Source organism: Bos mutus, chromosome 2 (assembly GCF_027580195.1).
Source record: "Bos mutus isolate GX-2022 chromosome 2, NWIPB_WYAK_1.1, whole genome shotgun sequence".
NCBI classification, from domain to species: Eukaryota; Metazoa; Chordata; class Mammalia; order Artiodactyla; family Bovidae; genus Bos; species Bos mutus.
The window spans coordinates 98,147,390-98,169,085 of NC_091618.1; the positions used below are offsets into that span (position 1 = coordinate 98,147,390).

Genomic DNA, 21,696 nt, shown 5'->3' on the forward strand with positions numbered 1-21,696 from the left:
GTAGGCTGCAGTCCATGGGGTCACTAAGAGTCCGGCACAACTGAGCGACTTCACTCTCACTTTTCACTTTCTTGCATTGGAGAAAGAAATGGCAATGCATTCCGGTGTTCTTGCCTCGAGAATCCCAGGGACAGGGGTGCCTGGTGGGCTGCCATCTATGGGGTCGCACAGAGTCGGACACGACTGAAGAGACTTAGCAGCAGCAGCAGCAGTAGTTATTTTGCCAGATTCTGGCAGAGAAAATCCTAGGTGCATAATAGGAAATCTGGAGTTACCTGGGAACTCTGGAGTCCCACTTTCATATTTAAGAAGATTCTGAAGCAGTTTATTAAAAAGCAATTTGTAATGCCTAGAGGATAGCAAGGTATTTGTTGTTATTGTTCAGTTTCTTAGTCATGTACAACTCTTTGCAACCCCATGGACTGCAGCACACCAGGCTTCCCTGTCCTTCACTATCTCTGAGAGTTTGCTCAAACTCATGCCCATTGAGTCGATGATGCCATCCAACCATCTCATTTTCTGTTGTCCCTTTCTCCTCCTGCCCTCAGTCTTTCCCAGCATCTGGGTCTTTTCCAAAGAGTCGGCTCTTTGCATCACATGGCCAAAGATTTGGAGCTTCAGCTTCAGCATCAGTCCTTCCAATGAATATTCAGGGTTAATGTCTTTTAAGATTGACTGTTTTGATCTCTTTACTGTCCCAGGGACTTAGAAGAGGCTTCTGCAGCACTACCATTTGAAAGCATCAGTTCTTCAGTGCGCAGCCTTTTTTATGGTCCAACTCTCACATCTCTACATGACTACTGTAATTTCAGTGTAAATTGCCTAAGATAAAGAGGCAAACCGACCTTTCATCTTTTAACTGAGAGAAATAAACCTTGGAATCAAGTAAAAAGTAGACTTGTAAATATTAGAGCAATGAATTACAAAGGTAATTACAACAAACCAATAATGAGTTGCCAAAATTTTTCTCAAAATGGATTTAGTATCCAGAACACCTACACATTTGCTAATGGAATAACTTCAGTTAGTAATGAAATGGTAGAGAATGAGAAAAATGCATTTTGGAATTTATTCCAGCTACTGAGATTTCATCTCAGTGAACATGAAGTGGTTCTTGAATTCAGGAGTTAACATGTACAGAAAATACAGAACTTTTTTATAATTGAACTTTAGTTGTGTACCTGTGCACAGAATTATACAAAAAAAAATCTTCATGACCTAGATAACCACAATGGTGTGATCACTCACCAAGAGCCAGACCTCCTGAGATGCAAAGTCAGGTAGGCCTTAGGAAGCATCACTATGAACAAAGCTAGTGGAGGTAATGGAATTCCAGATGAGCTATTTCATATCCTAAAAGATGATGCTGTGAAAGTGCTGCACTCAATATACAGCAAATTTGGAAACCTCAGCAGCCACAAGGCTGGAAAAAGTCAGTTTTCATTCCAGTCCCAAAGAAAAGCAATAATAATGTTCAAACTACCACACAATTGCACTCATCTCACACACTAGCAAAGTAATGCTCAAAATTCTCCAAGCCAGGCTTCAACAGTACATGAACTGTGGACTTAACAGATGGAAATTCAAGCTGGATTTAGAAAAGACAGAGGAGCCAGAGATCAAATTGCCAACATCTGCTGGATCATAGAAAAAGCATGAGAATTCCAGAAAAACATCTACTTCTGCTTTATTGATTATGCCAAGCCTTTGACTGTGTGGATCACAACAAATTGTGAAAAATTCTTCAGGAGATGGGAATACCAGACCACCTGACTTGCTTTCTGAGAAATCTGTATGCAGGTCAAGAAGCAACAGAACTGGACATGGAACAACAGACTGGTTCCAAATTGGGAAAAGATTACGTCAAGGCTGTATATTGTCACCCTGCTTATTTAACTTATATGCAGGATACATCATGCAAAATGTGGGGCTGGAAGAAGCACAAGCTGGAATCAAGATTGCCAGGGGAAATATCAATAACCTCAGATACGCAGATGATATCAACCTTATGGCAGAAAACAAAGAAGAGCTAAAGAGCCTCTTGATGAAAGTGAAAGGAGAGAGAAAAAATTGGCTTAAAAACCAACATTCAGAAAACGAAGATCATGGCATCCAGTCCCATCACTTCAGGGCAAATAGATGGGGAAACAGAGAGAGATTTTATTTGAGGGGCTCCAAAATCACTGCAGATGGTGACTGCAGCCATGAAATTAAAAGACACTTGCTCCTTGGAAGGAAAGCTATGTCCAACCTAGGGGGCATAATAAAAAGCAGAGACATTACTTTGCCAGCAAAGGTCTGTCTAGTCAAAGCTATGGTTTTTCCAGTAGTCATGTATGGATATGAGAGTTGGACTATAAAGAAAGCTGAGCACCAAAGATTGATGCTTTTGAACTGTGGTGTTGGAGAAGACTCTTGAGAGTCCCTTGGACTGCAAGGAGATCCAACCAGTCCATCCTACAGGAGATCAGTCCTGGGTGTTCATTGGAAGGACTGATGTTGAAGCTGAAACTCCAATACTTTGGCCACCTGATGCGAAAAACTGACTCTTTTGAAAACACCCTGATGCTGGGAAAGATTGAAGGTGAGAGGAGAAGGGGATGACAGAGGATGAGATGGCTGGATGGCACCACGGGCTCAATGGACATGAGTTTGAGTAAGCTCCAGGAATTGGTGATGGACAAGGAAGCCTGGCATGCTGCAGTCCATGGGGTCGCAGAGAGTCAGAAAAGACTGAGTGACTGAACTGAACTGAATCATTGTAGTAATTTACAATGTTTAAAGGTTATAGTCCATTTATAGTCATTATAACATACTACCTATATTCCCTGTGTTGCACAATATACCCTCTTAGCCTATTTATTTTCTACACAGTCTGTGCCTCTTACCCCTCCCCCTGTTTTGGTATTCCCCTCACCCCTCTCCCTACTGGTACCCACTAGTTCGTTGTGTATATCTGTGAATCCGTTTCCATTTTGTTATATTTACTAGTCTGTGTTATTTTTTAGATTTCACATATTAGTAATATCATAGTCTTTACTTTCTCTGACACATTTCACTTAGGATTGTACCCTCCAAGTCTATCCGTGTTGCTGAAAATGGCAAAATTTCCTTTTTATGGCTGATTAATATTCTGGGGTGTGTGTATGTGTGTGTACACACACAGCATCTTCTGTCTACTCATCTGTCAGTGGACGCTCAGGTTGCTTCCATATCTTGGCAATTATAAAGAATGCTGCTATGAACATTGGGGATAAATATATCTTTTAGAATTAGTGATTTTTGTTATTTGGATATATACCCAGGAGTAAATTGCTGGGTCATATGGTGGTTCTATTTTTTTTCGTTTTTCTTGAAAAACTTCGACAGTGTTTTGCACAGTGGGTGTACTAATTTACATTCACACCAACAATGAACAGAGTTCCTTTTTTTCCACATCTACACCAACGTTTGGTATTTATATCCTTTACTTTGTCAACAAAGATCCATCTAGTCAAGGCTATGGTTTTTCCAGTAGTCATGTGTGGATGTGAGAGTTGGACTATAAAGAAAGCTGAGTGCAGAAGAATTGATGCTTTTGAACTGTGGTGTTGGAGAAGACTCTTAGAGGCCCTTGAACTACAAAGAGATCCAACCAGTCCATCCTAAAGGAAATCAGTCCTGGGTGTTCATTGGAAGGACTGGTGTTGAAGCTGAAACTCTAGTACTTTTCCACCTGATGCAAAGAACTGACTCATTTGAAAAGACTCTGATGCTGGGAAATATTGAGGGCAGGAGGAGAAGGGGACGACAGAGGATGAGATGCTTGGATGGCATCACCGACTCAGTGGACATGAGTTTGGGTAGATTCCGGGAGTTGGTGGTGAACAGGGAGACCTGGCGTGTTGAGGTTCATAGCATCACAAAGAATCAGACACAACTGAGCGACTGAACTGAACTGGTGATAGCCAATCTGACAAGTATGAAGTGACATCTTATTGTGGTTTTAATTTTCATTTCCCTGATTAACAGTGTTGATCATTGTTTGCTTCTTTTCACCATTATATCCCAGCCTCTAACAATGTCTGGCACTCAGTAGATGATCAACAAATACTTGTTGAATGGGTTCATGTAATATTTACAGTAGACATCTTTTCTGTAAGATGTAGAAAAAGCCAAAAATTCCTTTGTAGAATGATTGAAACAATTCTAAAATAACATAGGATTAGCCCTAATAATGAGCAACTCAAAAAATTAATATCAGCTATCATTTATTTAGCATTCTACTCAATTGTGGTTGGATGCAAATAGAATTAAGCTACAATCTTTATCCTCAAGAGAGCCATAATCTGGTAGTGGATACAGATAAGCAAGTATTGCAGTTACAATCATATGAAAAACAAGAATCAAGGTAGATTAATTGTTAATATAAAGAAGAAGTGATCAACTTTCATCATGCTGATTTTTGAAGAATGATTCGTACTTACCAGACAGAATGTCGTGGAGGGTATGCAGTCTAGACAATGGTACATGCCCGTACTCTATTCATAAGTAAAACAGTTTCTGGTGTATTCCTTCCAGTAATTCCTGTCCACTAATACCAAATGAAGCTTAAGTTTTGACTGTGCTTAACTTTTTGAGCTATTAATAAGGGCTGTACATATACTTAAACACATACATGTCTCTGTGTGTAGTATAAAATTTCTTAACTGTTTTTCTAAACAAAGTGGAATAACTTGGATTGTATCCCAATTCAGTGGGTTTTGGACGAGAAAGTGACGGTGGCCTGCACCTCACTAGTGATGATAGAGCCCCAGCTAGACCAGGGAGAAGGTGAGAAGTGCCGTGATGCAGTCACTGTGCAGCCTCATCAGGCTTTCTCCACTCCACCCTCTGCTGCTGTTTTGCTACTACTGTCCACTGAAGCTCACGTCAGACACAGTAGAATCCAGGAGGAAATCGAGTGCTGACTTATTAACGTTGACCGTTTTACAAAGACATTCCTGTTATTATTAAGTGATTAAAAAGTAAAAGTAAACTAGAGTGTTCAATCCATGGGTGTGTATGACATATATATTGTTACGTTGTAACACGTATACCATTCTGAAATTTGGGTAATTCTGAGTTTCCAGACTGTGTTCTACACATTCTACCCCCAAAATAGCACTAGAAGCCTGAAGCAGCCTGATATATGAGGAAACTGCAAGTAATTAGAAATGCCTAGAATGTAGGTTTGTGTGGGAAAGGGCAGACTCGAAGGAACCAGGTGGTGGAGGGCCTTCTGCACCATCTGAAGATGTTTGAATCTCTGCCATACTAACCAAGATGCTTGAAATGTATCCTGTATGAATCTGTTGTGCATTAGCATCAGGAGAATTTCAGATTTGAGTGTTTGAAATATCACCGTAGCAACAGCCTGGAAGAGAGCCTGAAAGGATGAGAAATCAAAGCCAAGCAGACCAGCTAGGAGAGAGCCTGAAAGAATGATCCACCCAAGAGACCATGAGGATGAAAGCCTGAACTGTACTTGGTGGTAGCGATGGATTCAGAAGGTGTGTGTTTTGAGTGACAGGCGTGTGCCACAAGCTGCTGTAGGTTCTGTAAGTGTATCTGTGAACGAGGCAGACTTCCCTGCCCTTGTGGAGCTGTACATGAGCGGGGTTCGGGGACAGTAGGTAGTCAGTAAAACAGCTCCGTGTTCTTCAGTGAGTGACTAGGTGGTGATGATTAGATGGGAATTTATTTGGGGCGGGGGGAAGGGTTTCAGTATGTCAACTACGAAATGTATTATATCCAGTACGCAGCTGGAAATACAGGTCAAGAGTTAAGGAGTGAGGTTTTATCTTTTTTTCAGAGGGCCATTTATATTTGGTCTCAGTCATAAACATCAGTCAGAACCTTCAGCTACAAACAGTAGAATCCTCTCTGGCCTGTGTAAGCTAGAAAAGAACTTGTCAGAAGCTGTGAGGTGTTAATCTTCAGAATCTCCGGGAAGGCCAGAGAGCCAGCTTCTGAGTTGGGGATTATGGGAACAGTGCCCACTGCCTCTACTGGGCCCCCCACTGCTGGTCCCTGCTGCACCACTGCCACACTAACCAGCCTTCTTCTAGACCCTGTCACTGATTGGCCCTCTGGCTGCAAGGGACTGTGAGTGGCTGGTTTTCTGACTCATAACATAGGAAAACATCACTATAAGGGGATTTCAAAGACAGCTATGGGCTTCTCTGGTGGCTTACATGGTAAAGAATCCACCTGCAATGGAGGAGACCTGGGTTCGATCCCTGGGTTGTGAAGATCCTGTGGAAGAGGACATGGCAACCCACTTCAGCATTCTTGCCTGGAGAGTCTCATGGACAGAGGAGCCTGGTGGGCTACCTGCCTCCTGAAAAATCTTTATTCAGGTCAAGAAGCAACAGTTAGAACCGGACATGGAACAATGGCCTGGTTCCAAATTGGAAAAGGACTACGTCAAGGCTGTAGATCATCACCCTGCTTATTTAACTTCTATGCAAAGTACATCATGGGAAATGCCAGGCTGGATGAAGCACAAGCTGGAATCAAGATTGCTGGGAGAAATATCAATAATCCCAGATATGAGATGACGCCACCCTGATGGCAGAAAGCAAAGAGAAACTAAAGAGGATCTTGATGAAGGCAAAGAGGAGAGTTAAAAAGCTGACTTAAAACTCAACATTCTGAAAACTAAGATCATGGCATCTGGTCCCATCACTTCATGGCAAATAGATGGGGAAACTATGCAAACAGTGAGACTTTATTGTCTTGGGCTCCAAAATCACAACAGATGGTGACTTCAGCCATGAAATTAAAAGACGCTTGGTCCTTGGAAGGAAAGCTATGACCAACCTAGACAGCATATTAAAGAGCAGAGGCATTACCTTACCGACAAAGGTCCATCTAGTCAAAGTTACGGTTTTTCCAGTCGTTATGTATGGATGTGAGAACTGGACCATAAAGAAGGCTGAGCACCAAAGAATTGATGCTCTTCAATTGTGGTGTTGGAGAAGACTCTTGAGAGTCCCTTGGACTACAGGGAGATCCAACCAGTCCAACCTAAAGGAGATCAGTCCTGAATATTCATTGGAAAGACTTATGCTGAAGCTCTAGTACTTTGGCCACCTGATGCGAAGAACTGACTCTTTTGAAAAGACCCTAATACTGGGAATGATTGAAGGCAGGAAGAGAAGGGTACAACAAAGAATGAGATGGTTGGATGACATCACCAACTTGATGGACATGAGTTTGAGCAGCTTTGGGAGTGGGTGATGGACAGGGAGGCCTAGTGCACTACAGTCCATGGGTTCGCGAAGAATTGGATACAACTGAGTGACTGAACTGAACTGAACGACTGCAGTAAATATTAACAAAGGTGTTTTGGGCTCCATTTATGTCTGTGAATGAAAAAAAATACATAATTTCTTAAGTGCACGGAATTTTATAGTGATTTATTGCATTTTCTCATCAATACTGATAAAGGCATGGTGTCTTTCTTAAAACTAAGATTTTTTTTTCTCATTAAAATGAATTGCCTTGATTTATTAATTTGCTGCTGATTTTGCTTTTAACTGTAGTTTGCTGTCCAACCAAACAGTCCCAAACTTATGAATGGATTTCATTCTAGAAGGTTGTTGATAATTAAGTTGTTAGAAATTGTGAATGCATCTTCCCACTGAAACAAAGTTGTCATGGATGATCCCATTCTTGTATTTTAAAATATTTTCACACTGCAGAGGAGGTTCTTGGCATATTCAGATGAGAAGTGAAAGGGAATGGAATGGAGTCATCCGTGGCCACAATACTGTGAGACATGTTGTAGACATTCCTTCCAAGGAGCAAGCGTCTTTTAAGTTGGGGAAATCTTTTTTGGAATAGATGGCTAGAGGGAGAGAGGGAGGAAGGAATACACCTATGTGTCATATGGAGCTGCCTCTAGTTTTATTGTTCCAATAAAAGTGACTTGAAACAGCATTTCAGAACTTCACGTATTTACTGCGTGATCTCTGAATCCTAGAGTGGTGGTTCCGAAAGAAATAGACTATTATGAATAATATATAATGACCAGGATTGTGGAATTAGTGTGAAAGTAATTGGGCTAAATATATAGTCTTCAAAATATACCATGGAATTTTTTATCTTTAATCTTCAATATTAACTTATTTTCCCCGTGATTTTTTTTATTGTTTGTCTAGAATATGATAGGAGAAAAAGTAATTTTTTTTCGTGTTCATAATGTTTTTTTTTTTATAATTTAAATTTTATTTTATTTTTAAACTTTACATAATTGTATTAGTTTTGCCAAATATCAAACTGAATCCGCCTTCCCCATGCCTTCACCTCAGTTCAGTTCATGTTGCTCAGTCATGTCTGACTCTTTGCGATCCCATGGACTACAGCAAGCCAGACCTCCCTGTCCATCACCCACTCCCAGAGCTTGCTCAAACTCATGTCCATCGAGTCAATGATGCTGTCCAACCATCTTATCCTCTGTTATCCCCTTCTCCTGCCTTCAATCTTTCCCAGCATCAGGGTCTTTTCAGATGAGTCAGTTCTTTGCATCAGGTAGCCAAAGTATTGGAGTTTTAGCTTCAGCATCAGTCCTTCCAATGAATATTTAGGACTGGAATGCCTTACTGTGTTTTGATGACCAAAGGTCTTTTCAGCACCAGAAATGCTGCTTGCCTGCTTGTTATAGGAACTTGGAACTTCCTACATAGAGTAGGGGAGAATAATTAGACCTGTTTGAACAAAGTGTTGTTGTTCAGTTGCTAAGTCATGTCTGACTCTTTGCAACCCCATGGACTGCAGCACACCTTTCTGTCCTTCTGAGTCTTTTCCAGCACCACAATTCGAAAACATCAATTCTTTGGTGCTCAGTCTTCCTTATGGTCCAGCTCTCACTTCCGTACATAACTAGTGGAAAAACCATAGCTTTTTGCACCTTTGTGAGCAAAGTGATGTCTCTACTTTTTAATACTCCATCTGGATTTGTCATAGCTTTCCTTCTAAGAGGCAAGCATCTTTTAATTTCTTGGCTATAGTCACTGTCCACAGTGATTTTGGAGCCCAGGAAAATAAAACTATCACTGCTTCCACTTTTCCCCTTTCTATTTGCCATGATGTGATGGGACTGGATACCATGATTTTAGTTTTTTCTAATGTTGAGTTTCAAGCCAGCTTATGAACAAAATAGTAATAATTTACATATACCTGATCCCTCAGAACAATGAAGAACTCAGTATTATTAATACTTTTTTCACAATTTGTGTTACAACCGTATATATTAGGGGCTTCCCAGATGGTACAGTGGTAAGGAATCCACCTGCCAGAGCAGGAAACACAAGACACAAGGGTTTGATCCCTGGGTCGGGAAGATCCCCTGGAGTAGGAAATGGCAACCCACTCCAGTATTCTTGCCTGGAAAATTCCATGGATGGAGGAGTCTGTCAGGCTACAGTAGAGGGGCTTGCAAAGATTTGGACACGACTGAGCACACACACACACATTAAACATCTGTGTGCCAGGCAATACGCAGTGCACTTGACCTAAAGAAATGCACAAAACAGCCACAACCCTTGCCCAATTTGAGCAGTTAAGATGACATATAATCTATGATCTAAAATTTCAAAAATAAAAAAACTTGTAAAGGTATTTCATTAAGGTTTATGTAAATTTCAACCAGAAGATAATAGACTTCACCACTCCCAAGACACCTGAGGTATATTAAACATTTCTGGTTGGTAGTTTGATTTTAATATTGACAAAAAATGTGAATATGTTGATAGAAATACAGTTGGGTAATAGCAACTTTGGTGCTTAGAAAGCTAGTTTAGATGATAGGTTTGCTGCTGCTGCTGCTAAGTCACTTCAGTCATGTCCGACTCTGTGCAACCCCATAGACAACAGCCCACCAGGCTCCTCCATCCATGGGATTTTCCAGGCAAGAGTATTGGAGTGGAGTGCCATTGCCTTCTCCAAGATGATAGGATTAAATTATAATATTCAAGAGAATTGGAATTCAGTTTTGGAAACCACTTTTGAGAATGTGGTAATATCTTCAGGAGCAAGACAAATATGCCATTTATTGATATTTGACCAAATTTTCATCTGTTTTTTCTTCCCATCAGTCCCTTTTGAAATTAGTTAGGAGTACATCAGGTGGAGGATCATGATTGGAGTGCTGAAGATGAGCGTTAACTGATTGACTCTGTTCATTGGGAGCATGTCCCCCTGGGCACAGCTAGTTCAAAGTCCCGGAATGTGAGCTGCTCGCAGATCACAGGCAAAATTGAACTTTGGGGAGTTCTTACTGAATCTAGAGTTTTTAACCAGCAGGAGTTTCATCAGCCACTTAATGACTTGGGGAAAATACCAAGGGACTAACATGGATTTAAAATCTTACAACTACAAAAAAAATAAAAAAATAAAATCTTACAACTACAGCTCTGAAAATATTGTTCTTTTCTTTATTTTAGAGTTTCCTTAAGTGCAAAGTCTTGTACCTTTTCCTTAAAATTAGTAAACACTTCCAAAATACTTCAGTATGTATTTGTTTCTGATTTCTAAATAAAATACAAATGTTTAAAAAGAAAGAAATCCTTTTAGTTATAACCCACAGAAAAAACCACTAGCACTTTGATTTTTATTTTTCTACACTTCTTAGGCATATTGTGTGTGTCTATGTGTGCATGTGTGTGTGTTTAACACAAAAATGGAATCACAAGCTGTTCTGTGTAGCACAATGGTCAGAAGCCCTGACTTTGAAATCAAACCATCCTTGGTTTAAATCCCACTTCTTCCATCTACTAATGGAATAAGACTTTGTCCAGTTTTTTAATCTGTGAAATAAAGATAATAAGGCACCTCTTCATTAGGTTGTTGTGAATAATATACAGGAGATAATATATGTGAGGTACTTTAACATTTAATGAATGCCGAATAATTCAGCCTCTCTTATTGCTTTGTTCTGCTACACTGTCCCCTGAGAACCATGCTTTCCTGTATTAATTTAAGGGAGTGGGTGGACAGGGAGGCTCAGATATGTTTTTATGCACTAATTTTTAAAATTGGTACTCTATAAACTGGGCTTCCCAGGTGCCTCAGTGGTAAAGAATCCACCTGCCAATGCAGGAGACACAGGAAATGCAGGTTCTATCCCTAGGTGGGAAAGATCCTCTGGAGGAGGACATAGCAACCCACTCCAGTATTCTTGCTGGAGAATCCCATTGACCGAGGAGCCTGGCGGACTATAGTCATAGGGCTGCAGAGACTTGGACGCGACTGAGCATAGCACTCTATAAACTAAGAAAAATATATAGTTAAAATTTACCCCTAATTTGTAAAACTTTGTGTTTTGATATAAAGATTTATGATATTTAAATTTTATAAGACAACATTCAGTAAACTGACCCCATTAACTTATATGTCTATTACAGCATCTAAGCCTTTTTTGAAAATAAGTAAAATTAATAAACTTAATAGCAACCTTTTTGGTTCTTTTTAATGTATATGTCGTACAGTGTATGATATATATGTTGTTTTATATGTAGTTTTCATATAAATTATTCCACATAAAGTAGCATGCTGCTGATGCTGCTAAGTTGCTTCAGTCGTGTCCGACACTGTGCGACCCGTGGACTGCAGCCTGCCAGGCTCCTCCATCCATGGGAATTTTCCAGGCAAGAGTGCTGGAGTGGGTTGCCATCACCTTCTCCGATAAAGCAGCATATGCCCTCATATAAGTACTATGAAGGTCACAGTTAGCTGTGGTATTACATTTGTCTTATTCAAGGAGAATCATATGTCTTTTAATAATTTGCCTTAAGTTCTAAGAAATACAAATTTGTCCCAGATTGGCATAGGGGGTTAAATACTCTCTAAAAATTAATTTAGAACAGTCACTTTAAATTTTGTTTGAGGTTTTAATATACTTTTATATAATTAAATGTGAAAATTAAATGTTTATGTTCAAAACAGATCCACAGTTAAAGTTTACAACAAAGGAAGTAAATGTTCCATTTTTTTTCCTTCTTTTTCTCTAGCTCAACTGAGAAGTCATTTCCTTGGAGATCAACAGGTATGAGTTTTTAATCATATAAAAAAATCTTTCTTACGTTTTGCCCAAGCAAAGTGTGCTCTCTGAATTTACTGTCTCTTGATGAGATCAGTCAAGCCAAAACTTTAATAGTGACAATATTGAGCTACTTTGCTTAAAGGTAGTACTTCTTAATATGCTTAATTTTTTAACATGTTTGAATAGATTTATATATGTCATTTGTAAAGAAATTAAAGGATTGAGCATCAATATTTTTAATGTCAATTCAATATTTGAATTTTTTATCATAAAGAAATACAGCGATGCCCTCACACACAGGTTTTTGTATAATCTTGGGAAGTTGGCTAATCACTTATGTAAGTCAAAGTCTTTCCTTTCACAGTTTTGTTTTGTTTTTTTTTTCATATTAAAAGAGAAGAGTTGCCTGAAATGTTCATTTTTTTGTACTTAAATGTGGACTACCTGAAAGCTTCTAAAGTAGCCTGGAAGATTCTAATGTAGTCTATATGTTCTTTTTACCTTAAGTTCACCTCATATAAAGGATGAATTACATTAAGGAGAGTGTCTCCCACTTTCACAGATGTTTGATGTCTTCACTCATTAAATGTTTACTGAGCAGCCACATCATGAACCATATACTATACACATTGCTGGTTAGATAGTGATGGACTCCACACACACATGCCCCTTGCCTCTCATCAAGCTTATAATGTGAGGGACAATGCCAGCAATTTATAAATGCTAGATTAGGCCTTGATATCCAAATACTTTGACAGTTTTTAAACAAAGTTTGAATTCAGTAAAACTCAAATCACTAAATGACTGGTATCTGAGTTTATCTGAACCTGATACCAGGATTCTGGTGTTATTTATAGTGTATACAAGGCTCTTTGCTATTTTCTAAAGAAGCTATTCCCAAGAAATGTAGTGTTTTATTCAAAGCATAGATGACGTGTAGTATGGAGGCTTCACAGGTGGGACAGTTGTAAAGAATCCACCTTCAGTGCAGGAGACACAGAAGATACAGGTTTGATCCCTGGGTTGGCAAGATCCCCTGGAGTAGGAAGGGCAACTCACTCCAGTATTCTTGCCTGAGAAATCCCATGGGCAGAAGGAGCCTGGCAGGCTGCAATCCATGGGGTCTCAAAGAGTTGGACATGACCAAGCTACTGAGCACAAAGATGAAGAGACGTGAAAATCTACTTAACAATAAGACTTAAAAACCGCAGTTTAATAGTAGGAAAGACATGGCATGAAATAATATGTGGTTAACTGCCAAGTAAGTATTATGCAGGAAACATTGTCATCAAATGGACAATCCATTTGTTAGATAACTTTGCAGGGGTGAGCCTGGAGCCTGGGGCTTGACTGGCAGACCAGCTGTGGAGAGAGTATTGTCATTGTCACAGCAGCAGAGACGACAGAAATGTCTCATGGGAACATTTAAAACTGGTTTGGGAGATGATAAGATGTGCAAAGACCACACTGGGCCAAATTATAGAGATCTGTAAATACCAGGGACTTTGAACTTGCTGCAGGTCATGGGCAGCTACTGGAAATCCTTTGAGCAAAAAGTCATTCGGTTTAAACATTCCTCAGGAGACATGGCAGTGCTGTGAACTGTTAAAAAGAGATTTGAAGATTTCAGTTTAAAGAAAAATACAGAGTGCATTTGCTACTTAGCTATGGCAGAACTCTACCATTTAATATAAAATTCTCCTATAAGTTCATGTTTAATACTGCATCATTAATTTATTCCAAAAATATTTCTTGAGAGCCTAGTTGGCTCGCACATAGCTTTCACTGTTTAAAACAGATATCCTTGCCCTCTTAAGTGTTTCAGGTCTAGTGGAGATATATAGCTCTATACACTTAAAACTGGGGAGGGGGATTCTTTAAAGAAAAACTACAAGTATATATCATATTTACCTATAGCTCTGTTTTTGGACATTCAGGTGTTTTTCATGGATATAAATAACATTATGGTAAACATCCTTGTATATAAAATTATACCTGCAGCTTTGATACACCTTTTAGGCTAGGTTTTCCCAAGGAAGAAAACTATTCAAAGTATATGAACATTTTCAAGGCTTTTTAGATGTATAACCAAGTTGTTTTCTTAGAAGAGTTGTATTTATTCTCCCTCCCTTTTGGTATATGAGGTTAGTCTTCTCACTCCCTCATTAGTGTCACCATTTATATTTCTAGCTACAAAATATTTCGATATCCTGTCATTGCCCCATTCTCTTGGAATGCTAGCATTTGATAGGCGGAAGTTCTTCACAGCCCAAGGAAAATAGTTGTATCATTTGGGGCCCAATCACCCATAGGAGTAACTGTTCCTGGAAGCTGCTGCCATGTCTAGGCCTGCAGGGACCAAGCGCTGCATGGGTTGCCACCAAATTGTAGAAGTGGTGGGAGGTAGAGCAAGGCAGTCTTCCGGCATTAGCTGGAACCACAAGGGAGATACGGCCTTCCCAGCAGTGCTGCCTAAAGTAGACCCGGAGAAACATCCTGGCTGAAGTAAGCTGGAGGGAGCAGTTGTAGATTTCTAACTACCAAAGCCAGGCAGGCCACAGTATGTAATTGTATTGATGTACTAGTAAAGAGAATGAGCTTAGATTATGAAGACACCCAATAGGGAATGACCATCCCTTAGCATCCTTTCTACCTCTCCTCCCAACCAGTGTGTTCACTCAGTTTCAGTCACTTGACCACCTTCTTCCTGGTGGCTCAGAGGGTAAAGCATCTGTCTGCAATGCCAGAGACCCGGGTTTGATTCCTGGGTTGGGAAGATCCCTGGGAGAAGGAAATGGCAACGCACTCTGGTATTCTTGCCTGGAGAATCCCATGGACGGAGGAACCTGGTAGGCTACAGTCCACAAGGTCACAAAGAGTCGGACACGACTGAGCGACTTCACTTTCTTTCTTTCTTCATGATTTACTAATGAATAAAATAGAGATAGGTAAAATATTATAGATAATTTGTAAAACATTACATTTATGTTTCATTTAATATATAAATATTGTATAATCTTTTATTTTTATACATATGCCAAATAGCTCACCAAATACTTTAGTGTTTAGGGAAATACAGCTTCAGTAATTCATCTGTCTTCACCACATGCACATTCATAATTCACACCTGATAACTATACTTCATCCCTTACTTAAATCAGAGTATACTCCTACACAAGTTCATATTCCAACATGGAGGTATTACGTTTACTTACCCTCTTTCCTTCTTCAGGGAAACATAACCTTCAAACACAGCAAACACAAATGCTATTTACTTCACTCTGTTATTTTAACTACATTAATGTTACTTGTGTGTTTCTTAAGACATTTCAGTTGTAACCATGGCAATAAGCTATAATGATAAGAGTAGTAATTTGAAATTTGATTATATGAATAAAAGAAATATCTGGTTTGTTTCATAATCCTTTTTCTAAGCAGTTATAGATGCCCTTAAGTTTGATTGTGAGTAAATGGGATGAAATGACAGTTTTGCTGCTACTTTTCCTGTAAAGTTTGTTATCTTCTCTTTACCAGTATGCATGCAGAAATACTGAATGTAATATGAAAATAATCTTGTTTTAAAATTTGGTAGTCCCACCCAGAATGAGGTAGAGATGGCTTAAATATAAAATATATTTAAAAAGTCTTTGGTCTATTTTGTCTTTGGCTAGGTCTTGGCAAAAGAAACATCTTTATCCAATTATCTTGGTTTCCTAAATAAAAAGGATCACATGAAAGGATTTAGGATTGGAGGTCTGTTATTGTTCCTCATTTTTCTTTAGTATTTTGAACATTTACTTGAAGACAATTTCTCTACCCTTTATTTTTCTCTTTTTGATATTACAAATTTGACTTGAAAAGATAGTCAGCAACAAAGTGAATTGATAGCAAGGCAATGATTTGATCACTACCAGAAATTGAGACCAACTGCTGAATTTGTTTTTAAATAGCTAACGTACTGTAGAGTCATTTTATAGGGAAAAACTCAAGAGGCCCTAGGCAGAAAAGATTTCCATTTGTGATTCAGTTCAGGATAATCAGCTTGCTTGTTTTTTTCTTGGTTGGTTGGTTGGTTTGGTTGATTTTTAACTCGTACCAGGGATTGTAGGCTCTTGGAAAGCAAAAAGCCAAAACTTTGAATACTCAGATAACTTCCCAAAGCATATGGAATAATCACCCATTCTACAACACATTTCTATTTTCCTAGATTGATTGGGAAGCAGTCTTAAGGAGAAGCTCCCCTGGATGTTACAAAGTTGTTTTAAGCATATATGCTTTGTTGTTATCTTGCATTTCTGTTGTCTTCTGTCTTCATTATTCTGTATTTTCTATCTTATTAGCATTATATGTCTGCTCTCTAAAAATGTAAATGCACCTCCTCTTCTCTTTTATGCAGAGGAGAGTTTATCATTTTCTGTCTGGCTTTGTCTTTTCCATAGCCTTGCATTCCTTATGACCATGAATTCTGTGAATGTGTTTATGTATATTCTGCTGAAAAGGAGTGAAGGGGGAATGTTGTCTTAGTGTTCCTGTTTCCCCTTTTGTTAATGTGCCATTTTTCCACTCTTCACACCTTCATACCAAAGTATGTATTTCTACAGTCTCTTATGTTCCACCAAAATTTGAGGTGGCTTTTAAGAACCCATATAATACAATAGAAAAAAAAATCCATATTCATAGAAAAAGTATATTAGAATAATAGATAAAGACCTGAAGAAAGTGAGAATGCAAATTTATGCACAAGTAATTATATTTCTTCATAATGGAAAATATTATATTATGGAAGGTATCTTCTAAAGGATAAACCTTGGCCTTTCCCTTCTTTTAAGAAGTAGCACACCAATTCAGTCATAAAAATAACCAAACATTGTGTACTCTTTGCATCAGAAAGAAGGGCTGTTGAGAAAACAAGGAGGTACTATTATATAGCACAGGGAACTGTATTCAGTATCCTGTGATAAACCAGAATGGGAAAAAATATGAAAAGGAATATACATATGTATAACGGGGTCATGTTGCTGTACTGAAGATATTAACATTGTAAATCGACATTATAATTCAAGGAAATTTTTTTTAATTTGCTGAAGTATGAAGTGAAAAAAAAAAAAAAGACATAGAAACATAAAAGTAGGGTAAATTTCTAGTTGGCCAAAAGGCATTAAGGGATTAATAAACTTGGATGGGTCTTTCACTATAAGAAGGAGAGAAACTATGGATGATTCCATTCCATTCATATATTTGATGTTTGACAATACATGTGAAAGAGAAGGAGAAAGATGGTGGTAAAATAGAAATTTTAAGCTGATCAGATTATTTAACTTAGTGCTACATTTATTTGTTGTGGAGTATGTACTGAAGTGCCATTATTTTAACATGCCATCCATTTAAACCGTTATTGTATAGTATATACAGATATATATATTTTTTTACCATTTTCTTTATACATTTAAATTTTGCTTCTAAAACGGATACAAGTTTTCTTCCACTGGGATGGGTTAAAAAAAAAAAAACATAAATACTGAAGATAAAAGATAATTGAGAGACTAGCCCTAGTCAATTTATTTTTCTTTTTTCCTCCGTCTGGAGCAAGTAATTTACAACACAAAAAATCATCAGCACATCATGAGACAGGACCAAACAAACGAGAACACTTTATGCCTCAGTAGAAATGTACTGAATTTGTAAAGGAGATATAGTAGGAAGTTATATTATACATATTCATAAGCAGAATATTAGATTTGCAATCATGTATAAAGGACTATTATTGAGCTTGAATTTTATGATTTATTATGACTATAAATTGTATAAATGACAAAATTTTGTTTCTACTTCTCTTCCGAATACCAAGAGGAATATGAATTTCTCTTCATATCAGGCTTGAAGTCCTAAGCTTTTCCATGCTTATTTTTTCAGGCCTTTTTTAGTAACATAGTCATTATAGTCTTCTTACCACAATTGCAGTGTTGTAGCTTCCTAAACACTACTATGAAGGTTCACTTAGCTTTTTCATGTTTTGTTACAAAAGGCATGGTTTTTTTTTTTTTTTCTTTGAGGAATGTTTCTTACTTAAAATAAATAGAAGAATTTGGAATAAAAGCTAAAAATTTCCCTCATTCCCACATCTACCCGTACCATGACCATTGCGCCAAACACCTACACACACACACACCCTATACACACACACACACACACCTGTACACACACACCTATACACACACACACCTATACACACACACACATCTACATACACACAGAGTAAATCTGAAAACCAAACTGGTGAGTGTGTGTGTGTAAATATGTACACATCTGCATATGTTTTCTTTGTACTACAGTGAAGATAATATATTATACATTGTTCTGTGACTTACTTTTTTCCTTAACAACATAGTAAAACCATGCATGTGTTTCTAAAACACTATATATAAAGGTCTGCCTCCTGTTTAGTGGGTGTCTATTGTTTAGAAAATTATATAACCAGTTCCTTTTTAGTGAACATTTTGTTTTTCCCAGTTTTGCCCTTTGACAAGCAATGGTAAAAACTATCACTGCATATCTGAGTGTCTCTCTTGATCACATTTTTAAGGGTAACTGCCTGGACAAGGGTGTATACATTTCTATTTTGGCAAATAGTGTCAATTTGCCCATGAAAATGCTTAGCGAGATGTGGGAGAGGGAGACTTTTCCTCTATGCTCTTGGGTTAAGTAATTGGGGGCCGGTGAATTTAACTGACAGTAGACAGATTAATAAGAATAATAAAAACCCTAAGTATTCATATGCATATAAAGCTCACAAAAGTAGTAGTTCCCTAAATGAGTAGGGTTAGGGGTTGTATGTCTAACTTACTGTAAAGGATGCAGGCAGGAAAGGCTTCTGTAGGGAGAACAAATGGATTTCCAGGAGAACCAGCAGGAGATAAGACAGTTTGTGACGATGTTTGTTCATGCAGGTACAAGGTGCAAGTGGTGTCTCCGGTTTTTTTTTAATGCCATAAAATTCCTCCAGAAGGAATCCATGGCAGCCTCCCTCCCAGAAGTTTTCTGCTCTTAGTGAAATAAGGGAAGCTCCAAAAAGCCTTCTTTCTGGTACCTGTTGAATCTCAAATATTTTAGTTTAGAATAACCTTCATGCAAACTCTCCAGGTCCAAGTTCATCCCCACAAACATATATTCCTACCTTTACCAACTGTTACACCTATCTATGCTTCCGATGTTACCAGTGGTGAGTAACATTTGAAATGTAAATCATCATGATTATTTAAATTTTTAATAATTTATTAGTCTTTTAAGAAAATTGTTTCCAATTTCTCTTTAAGCCTCTGCAGATTAAAGAGGGTAAATTATTTAAAGAAATAATTATTATTCATTGAATCACATTGCCTGGAGACTTCAGCATACCACTGACCACTCTATTATTTGATTAATTCTTATGAAAATTGGAGTTATGCCTGATCTTAAACTTAATAATTTTGTTACATTACCTGTCAGCTTTGCTTTCTTCTCTTTTCATATATCTGATACAGTTTTCTGTCAACAAAAATGCAACAACCACTATCAAAACAAGTAAAAAAAAAACTTTTTATCACCACTGGAGGTAATTTGAGTAACAAATAACCTCACTCCAGATCAGATCAGATCCTCAGTCGTGTCCGACTCTTTGCGACCCCATGAATCACAGCACGCCAGGCCTCCCTGTCCATCACCAACTCCTGGAGTTCACCCAGACTCACATCCATCGAGTCAGTGATGCAATCCAGCCATCTCATCCTCTGTCGTCCCCTTCTCCTCTTGCCCCTAATCCCTCCCAGCATCAGAGTCTTTTCCAATGAGTCAACTCTTCGCATGAGGTGGCCAAAGTACTGGAGTTTCAGCTTAAGCATCATTCCTTCCAAAGAAATCCCAGGGCTGATCTCCTTCAGAATGGACTGGTTGGATCTCCTTGCAGTCCAAAGGACTCTCAAGAGTCTTCTCCAACACCACAGTTCAAAAGCATCAATTCTTCGGCGCTCAGCCTTCTTCACAGTCCAACTCTCACATCCATACATGACCACAGGAAAAACCATAGCCTTGGCTAGACGAACCTTTGTTGGCAAGGTAATGTCTCTGCTTTTGAATATGCTATCTAGGTTGGTCATAACTTTCCTTCCAAGGAGTAAGCGTCTTTTAATTTCATGGCTGCAGTCACCAACTGTAGTGATTTTGGAGCCCCCAAAAAATAAAGTCTGACACTGTTTCCACTGGTTCCCCATCTATTTCCCATGAAGTGATGGGACCGGATGCCATGATCTTCGTTTTCTGAATGTTGAGCTTTAAGCAACTTTTTCACTCTCCACTTTCACTTTCATCAAAAGGCTTTTTAGTTCCTCTTCACTTTCTGCCATAAGGGTGGTATCATCTGCATATCTGAGGTTATTGATATTTCTCCCAGCAATCTTGAATCCAGCTTGTGCTTCCTCCAGTCCAGCGTTTCTCATGATGTACTCTGCATATAAGTTAAATAAACAGGGTGACAATATACAGCCTTGATGTACTCCTTTTCCTATTTGGAACCAGTCTGTTGTTCCATGTCCAGTTCTAACTGTTGCTTCCTGACCTGCATACAAATTTCTCAGGAGGCAGATCAGGTGGTCTGGTATTCCCATCTCTTTCAGAATTTTTCACAACCTCACTCCAGAGGTTCCCAAACTTTGGTGCATATTAAAATTGCCTGTGGAGTTGTTAAAATATTATTCCCAGGCCTTCCTACACATGACCAAGTCCTAAAGCGTGGGGCGCAAACCAGACATCAATGATCTTTTAAGATCCACCTTTAAACACCATGTGATTCCACTCTGCTGTTTGAGACCCACTGCCTTACTCATAATTAAGTTAATTTACTTACTAGTAATTAAAGAGAAGATTTAAAATTTTATCCTTCCTGTCCTGTATGTATTTTTCCCCAGGATCACCCAATAACCCTAGACAGTGTAATAAATACAGAAAAAAAATCAATAAAATTAGAAAGTCAGCAATTTATAACCCTTAATGAAATCATTGATTCAAGCAAAGATTATTAATGTATGCAAAAACCTCTATGTTCTTAATCCTAGCTGCACATTAGAATTACCTTGTGAATTTTTTAAAAGTCCTACTATTCAGACCACAACTTAGGCTGAGTGACTTGGCATCTCTGAGTGTAGGACTCAGTCAGCAGTAGTTTCTAAGTTCCGCGCCCTATACTTCCACCCCAGGCAACCAAGTTGTGTGGTGTGCAACCAAGGCCGAGGATCCTTGCATTAGTAGAAAGGAATGTGGTAAACTTGAAAATACAAACGAGGCTGCCACCACTTGAATTGGCTGATTGATCTGAGCAAATATAAAAGTTATGATATGACAGGATGTAAAGTACATGGCACCTTTCGTAAAGTACTCTAACCCACAGAAGCTTGACCGGAAAGCTTTTTATCTCTAAATTTCTGCTTACAAGAAAAATTGTAGTTGAAAGTTGTGTAAATGATACCATGAGAAATCCATCAAACAAATTCAGCATGTGGCACATCCTGTGAGTTTATTGCTATGGTTCCAGCAGTGAACCAAGAAAATGAAAATGAAGGAATGGGAAATCCTTTTTAGATTTAAAGGACTTAAAGAAC

General features: G+C 38.5%; 1 protein-coding gene across 13 annotated transcripts in view; it reads left to right on the top strand.

Moving 5' to 3' along the window:
* PKP4 (plakophilin 4) overlaps positions 1-21,696 on the top strand; it is a 258,016-nt gene that overhangs the window by 156,082 nt on the left and 80,238 nt on the right. For 12 of the 13 annotated variants that reach the window (XM_070357342.1, XM_070357345.1, XM_070357348.1 and 9 more), the window contains one exon: positions 12,036-12,070. The exons of the other annotated variant lie outside the window; for it this stretch is intronic. In XM_070357342.1, the coding sequence (XP_070213443.1) occupies positions 12,036-12,070 (35 nt within the window). The remainder of the gene's footprint in view (positions 1-12,035; positions 12,071-21,696) is intronic. 13 annotated transcript variants of the gene reach the window in all.